Consider the following 7500-nt stretch of genomic DNA (forward strand, 5'->3'; position numbering starts at 1 on the left):
TAACTCAATTTCACAATATTGTTTAATAACTGAATCTTCAAGTCTTTTTACGTCTTTTTAGTAAGTAGATCTTAAATGTTATTTGCTAACTGAATATTGCAGTGTTATTTAGTGAATCTTATTTTTATAATGTAATAACTGAATCTTATTTATTAAGTTTACATTATTATTTAGAGATGAATCTTGCAAAGATTATGCAGTAACTGAATCTTGCAGGGTTATTTAGTAATGAAATATTACAATGCTATTTGATAACTAAAACCTGTAGTGTTAAACTTCACTGTATTTGCAGGAGGACCTTCTTCACAGTGATCACACCAGCCAAAGATGTGGACTACTATAGCCCTCGCCTTAACGGTGCTTTTTATAATTTTCTACAAGGCAGCCTTACGACCACCATGTTTTCCTCCAGGTAAATGAGTATACTGTGTAACTCTATTTTATATATTTTGCTTTTTTGGTTCTTTGAAAATATATTTGTCAAAACCTGAATTGTCAAGTTTAAGTCTTAATGATATTGTTTGATTACAAGTGATCTTTGGTGATTTATATAATTCACAAATCATTATATTACCTGAATTATAACATGTAATTTGAGGAGGTGAAATTTGAAGTATAGGCTATTGCAAGAGTCCTCTCTCACTACAGTGAATTATTGTTTTATAACCTATAACATATGACAGTAACGGAGGAGCAGGAAACTGTTTTGAGATCTGTGTGCTCTTCCCCCCCCCCATGTTAAAAAAAACATATCAGATCCAATAAGCCTATAAAAAATAATCACATTTCCCTAGTATTATATATTTCCTTATTAGAAATAAAGTTATAATGAGACATTGTCACATGTATTGTAACATTAGCCAGTCAAGTATTGTGAGGTTGTTATAAATTCTTTACAGGAACATAAACACTCATTTATGCTTGACAATTGTTTTCAACATAGACACCATTCTTTATTGCATTGCTTTTATTTTTGAAAAAGCGAGTGACTTTTTACTGCAGATTAGAGGATTTAATCATGTCAAAAAGTAATGAAACTGGAAGGGGCATGGGGAACATCCTACTATCCTTTTTACTATCTGCCGCTTTAAACCATTGTTTTGTTGAAAAAAAAATAATACTATACATTATATACTTCATACTTTCCTATAACACTAATCTTTGACATCTAACACCCCCCTCTCTTCCCATATTCTTCTCCTACTTTTCGAATGGCTATCTGTTTTCCTTGATCATTTTTCCTATTCCTTACCCAGTGACAGATAACACTGTAAGTCACTCAATTCCCTACTCCTTTAACCCTCCCTATTCTACTAATCTCGGCTTTAGTTCACTTACTCCCCTCTTTCTCTTTTCACTGCAATACGATCCTATAATGCTCTCTAATCTTTGACATCTAACACATTTTATCCTAATCTTTAATTCCTCTTTATCCTTTCCAACACAACACTTTATCATAGTGCTATATGACCTTTGATGTCTAGCACATTTATTTGTTTCAAACTTTAAACATTGAATATGACAATATATACTTCTAGGTCCATTCGCTTTGCCAATTGTGGGAAGTATTTTCTCTATCTTACCATCACCAAAGGAATCCTTCAGTAGATTTCAGAAGAAATATGGACCTATATGTAGCTACAAAGTCTTTGATAACTGGTAAGTACATTCCAAATACCTAAATGAGAGTCTAAGGTATAATATAGATTTATTGGTTTTCAATGACAGTGCAGATTATTTTTTATGTCTTCTCTCATAAGGTTGCTTTGCAATCAGACTCATGATAATGGAAATTATTAAGAACAATTGATTTCTTCAGAAAATGAGGAATCAAACTTAGTGTCAGATTGAAACCCTGAATGATAACTTTATCTCCAAGCAGATATTAATTTTTGTTTAGACTTTTCTTATTAGTTGTCACTAATGCAAATTACCGAGGCTTGAGTAAAATCTCATGGAAAATAAAATATAAAAGTTGATAGAATTTAGATTGATATATATGAAACATCAAAAGAATTTTGTTTTTAAGTTGTCATATTAAGTTGTTAGCCATGTTCATGTATTTTAACCCATTTTGCAGAATCTGGTTTAACCATTAAACATAGAAAGAAGTGAATAATAACAGTATTTCAGTGATTCTATTCATTAATTTCTTAGGTCCATCATCGTGAATGATCCAGCACTGATGAAGCCACTTCTTGCCGACCCAGTATTTTCTGGACGCAAACACCTCTACCTGTTTTCACTACGAGATGAAGTTATCAGTGGGAAAAAGATGCCTTTGGGTTAGTTTAGATATTTTCTTCTCCTGTTTCTTCTTTTATTCCCATATTTCCTTCTTTTTTTTTGTGTTCTTTTCTTTGTCATTTAGTTTTTCGTTTCTCTTCTGTCCCTATTTGCTCTGCCTTTTTCTTTACTTTTCTTGTATATCCCCTCATTTATTCTTTCTGTTTGTGCATCTCTTTTTTTCGCACTGTGTTTCTGCAGTGAAATAAAATGTTATCAATTTGAGAAAAAGAATAGCTTACTGATGAAGGTTAAGTGTTACTCACAATATATTTTCTATTTTTGACCATTTTCTTAAATGTAAACATTTTCAGGCATATTAGGAACCAGCGGAGATGTGTGGAAAAACCAGCGACGTTTTACACTAAGGAGTCTTAAGGATCTAGGATTTGGCAGAAATAGTATTGAGCCCATTATGCAGAAGGAATTGGAGGACTTGATCAACACCTTTTCCCAAACTGAAGGTCAAAAAGTCGATGTTGGGGTAAGAGAAGTAATTTTTTTCTTAAAAGATTTGCAAATTGTAATAACAGGAATTATTAGAGCACTGATAATCAGATGTAATGTGTTATCTTCCAGTTGACATTCAACAGCAGTATCATCAATGTGATCTGGGCCATGGTTATCGGGAAGCGCTTTTCTCACGAAGATGTCCGTCTGCTAGAACTTGTCGATAAAGTCAACAAGATGCTGCAGTCCTTTAACCCTTTCCACCCAGCTTATAGGTGTTTTTCTTTGAGTTCTATACTACTGTATATTAACCCCCCCCCCCCTCTCTCTCTCTCTCTCTCTCTCTCTCTCTCTCTCTCTCTCTCTCTCTCTCTCTCTCTCTCTCTCTCTCTCTCTCTCTCTCTCTCTCTCTCTCTCTCTCTCTCTCTCTCTCTCTCTCTCTCTCTCTCTCTCTCTCTCCTACTCCTTTTCTTCTCTTCTGTTTTCTTCTCCTCTCCTCTCCTCACCAACTCCTCCCTTCCTACTACTCCTCCTCTACTCTCTTCTCCTCTCCCCTCTCCCTCAAACTCTCTTTCTCTCTCTTTCTAATCTCTTCTCATTCCTTCTTCCCTCATACTAACTCTATATTAGTAAAATAAGTTAACTAAATCCTTTGATATATACATTTTAAATAATTGAATTGTGAGAGGCAGGCTGAAGTAACACTGTTATGAATATTTACAGATTCCCAATTATTAAGAAGTTCTTCCCAAACTTGGATGTATACAAGAGTCAAGATACTTACATGAGACAACTTCTTAATTTTATTGAGGTAATGTTATGGATGTTCATGTGTAAATAGTATACAAAAAATACATATGTAGTGCACGTCAATACAATGAGAATAGTGTTCACGATAAGGTTAAATTATATCTTGATGCATAGAATTTGATTTATACTAAATAATATATTCTGGGTAAGCATGTGCATATTGTTATAATACTAAGCTTTTAATTTTAAATAATATAATAATGATACTGAATATAGTAATGGATGATGATGAGACCAGTTTGGAAGATATAGGTATAGATATTTGTAAGATAAATTTAGAATTTTGAAAATATTTCAGATATAATTTGTCCAATCCTGATTATTGCAGGATGAAACTGCTCAATATGAAAAGGAATTGTTAGCTGATGAAAGCTCCTTTAGTTATATTAGAGCATATCTTAAGGAAATGAAAGAAGCAGAAACTGAAGGAAAAGAGACACCATTAAATAGTAAGTTTTCATTTGCTCACACAGACACACACAGACTCTCTCTCTCTCTCTCTCTCTCTCTCTCTCTCTCTCTCTCTCTCTCTCTCTCTCTCTCTCTCTCTCATTCTCTCTCTCTCTCTCTCTCTCTCATTCTCTCTCACACACACACACACACACACACACGCACGCACACACACACACACACACACACACACACACACACACCCACACACACACACACACACACACACACACACACACACACACACACACACACACACACACCCACACCCACACACACACACACACACCCACACACACACACACACACACACACACACACACACACACACACACACACACACACAGACACACACACACACACACACACACACAGACACACACACACACACACACACACACACACACACACACACACACACACACACACACACACACACACACACACACACACACACATATCCACATCCACACATGCACCCTCTTTTGTCATTTAAAAAACTGTACTCTGTATTTTCTTAGTAGCAACAGTTAACCAATATACCATTAATATATATATATTGACTATAATTTTTATCTCCTGCAGTGCACCATCTGAAGGCCAACATTTTTGAGCTGTTTCTGGCTGGAAGTGAAACAACTGCATCTACCTTATGGTGGGCGGTATATCTTTTGGCTTCCAACCCAGATGTCCAAAAAGCTATACAGAAGGAATTAGATGAAGTTATTGGGGAGGATAAATTGCCTACATTAGCTCACATGGACAGGTATGTTTAATGATGGTTTTAACTTATATATTACATTTTATGATGGTACCTCTGTCATCAACATCAAATACATGAAGCTATCCATTGGTTAACAAGTTTCACTGATTATCTGCAATTTCATATTAGAGAAGGCAGCAGAGTTGTCCTTAATTTTTAGGAATACAGATTCCTTTTTTTAACTGTCCTGGTTTGGTTACTTTGTTGAAAGACAAAAATACATAGGCAACTGTTACAGAAATGGTCAGCCCAAAAAAGTACTGTATTCAGGTATTTTTATTGAAGTGTATGTGTTCTTGAGGGGTTAATAAAGATCGGCCAGATGTAGTATGTCAGTCCTGTCAATCTGTTGTGATTACCAAAATGTCTGTTGCATCTTCACATTAATAATGCAACAGGAGTATAGGAAGAATTAAAATTCTGAAATTAATTTGATGATTATGCATTACCATGGTTGACAGAATCCATGAAAAGGACTATATGAGTTCTTTATAATACTTTTCATTCATATAGAGGCTGAACTTTTAGCTGTTGTTTCATTCTGAGTATTCAAAATGTCCTCTTGACATGAGGTTTTAAGGTAGTTTTGGCTAATGATTCTAAGAAAAGGTGATATTACTTGTGAATTCTCTCTCTCTCTCTCTCTCTCTCTCTCTCTCTCTCTCTCTCTCTCTCTCTCTCTCTCTCTCTCTCTCTCTCTCTCTCTCTCTCTCTCTCTCTCTCTTTCTCTCTTTCTCTCTTTCTCTCTTTCTCTCTTTCTCTCTCTCCCTCTCTCTCTCTCTCTCCCTCTCTCTTTCTTCCTTTCTTCTTTCCTTCCTTCCTTCCTTCCTTCCTTCCTTCCTTCCTTCCTTCCTTCCTTCCTTCCTTCCTTCCTTCCTTCCTTCCTTCCTTCCTTCCTTCCTTCCATCCATCCATCCATCCATCCATCCATCCATCCATCCATCCATCCATCCATCCATCCTTCCTTCTTTCCTTCCTTCTTTCCTTCCTTCCTTCCTTCCTTCCTTCCTTCCTTCCTTCCTTCCTTCCTTCCTTCCTTCCTTCCTTCCTTCCTTCCTTCCTTCCTTCCTTCCTTCCTTCCTTCCTTCTTTCCTTCCTTCTTTCCTTCCTTCCTTCCTTCCTTCCATCCTCCCTCCCTCCCTTTCTTCCTTCCTTTATATTCTTTCACTCTGTCCTATAAGTTTTTATTAATGCAAAAAATGATTTACCTCTGTATTACATTTCAGTTTGCCTTACACAACGGCTGCTATATATGAAGTGCAGCGCATTGCAGACCTGGTCCCATTTGCAGTTCCCCATGAGACAACTGAGGATGCAACTGTGTCGGGCTACCGTATCCCAAAAGGTTTTGAAAATAATTTTTGAATATTTGATGATATAAAAATTTCAGTAATGTTTACTTTTTAACATTGATATCAGAATTCAAGACGGAAATTTTAGTGCAGTTGATAGTCTGGGAAAAAAAAAATATATATATATATATATAAATATATAAATATATATATATATATATATATATATATATATATATATATATATATATATATATAATATAATATATATATATATATCTATATATCTATATATCTATATATATATATATACTTATATATATATATACTTATATATATATACATATATATATATATATATATATATATATATATATATATATATATATATATATATATAGATATATATATATATATATTTATACATATATATATATAAATAAATATATAAATATATATATATATACATATATATATATATATATATATATATATATATATATATATATATATATATATATATATATATATATATATATATATATATATATATAGATATATATATATGTGATAAAAAAAACACTCAGTACAACCTATAGCACTTTTATTAGTAATGCTTCCCAAAATCTTTTATGCTTACAGTTTTCTGTCAAACCTTATCTTAGGTTTTACAAAAATAAGTAAGTTACTGCTAAATCTAACATTTTTACCATTTACATATATTGCAATACATATGGAAAAAAAAAGACCTACCAAATTTATTTATTTTTTTACTTTTTCTTGTCTGGCTTCTAATGATGATGATAATTAATCAATATTATTGTAAGTATTATTATCATCATCATCATGAGCACTGACTGTAATCAGCAAATCATTCAATTCATTATTATCCTTTATCTACAACAGGCACAACAGTTATGTTCAATTTGTCGCACGGTTTAAAGGATCCCAAATACTGGAAGTACCCTGACCGTTTCTACCCTGAGCATTTTCTCACAGAGGAGGGAAAGCCTTACAAGCCTGAGAATTTTATGCCTTTTGGATCAGGTAAGCATCAGATGGTGACATTGATGATGATGACGATAGTGATTTTGATGGTGATAATGATTGATTTTGAAAAGTTTCAGAAATGCTTAGGTTCCTGGGTGTTGCATTTTATATTAAACAAGTAAAAGGAATAACATCATGGTTAACACGTGATAAATTATCACTTTTTACTATCATAAGGATACTTTTCAAATCAAAATTGTGAACTAATATTGATAAAGTGAAACAACAATTCTCTTTATTGCAACAGGAAAGCGTGTCTGCCTGGGAGAATCTCTTGCTCGATTGGAATTGTTCCTGTTTTTCGCAACTCTTGTTCATCGGTTTTCCTGGAAGTTGTCAGATGACCCAATAGTATGGGAGAAAAGTATTGTCCTCTCTCGTCCTCCCAGATTCATGGTT

General features: G+C 33.8%; 1 protein-coding gene across 4 annotated transcripts in view; it reads left to right on the forward strand.

Annotated features, from left to right (window-relative positions):
- Window positions 1-7500, forward strand: part of LOC113816543 (cytochrome P450 2J4) — an 11789-nt gene that overhangs the window by 3775 nt on the left and 514 nt on the right. For 3 of the 4 annotated variants that reach the window (XM_027368576.2, XM_070139700.1, XM_070139757.1), the window contains exons 2-12: window positions 293-412; window positions 1539-1659; window positions 2158-2285; window positions 2601-2770; window positions 2866-3011; window positions 3460-3547; window positions 3875-3995; window positions 4582-4762; window positions 5986-6104; window positions 6958-7098; window positions 7349-7500. The exon at window positions 7349-7500 is cut by the window's right edge and continues 514 nt beyond it. In XM_027368576.2, the coding sequence (XP_027224377.2) occupies window positions 328-412; window positions 1539-1659; window positions 2158-2285; window positions 2601-2770; window positions 2866-3011; window positions 3460-3547; window positions 3875-3995; window positions 4582-4762; window positions 5986-6104; window positions 6958-7098; window positions 7349-7500 (1452 nt within the window). In that variant the 5' untranslated portion in view covers window positions 293-327. The remainder of the gene's footprint in view (window positions 1-292; window positions 413-1538; window positions 1660-2157; window positions 2286-2600; window positions 2771-2865; window positions 3012-3459; window positions 3548-3874; window positions 3996-4581; window positions 4763-5985; window positions 6105-6957; window positions 7099-7348) is intronic. The other variant, XM_070139666.1, reaches the window with a different exon arrangement.

This window comes from Penaeus vannamei, chromosome 1 (assembly GCF_042767895.1).
Source record: "Penaeus vannamei isolate JL-2024 chromosome 1, ASM4276789v1, whole genome shotgun sequence".
Classification (NCBI taxonomy): domain Eukaryota; kingdom Metazoa; phylum Arthropoda; class Malacostraca; order Decapoda; family Penaeidae; genus Penaeus; species Penaeus vannamei.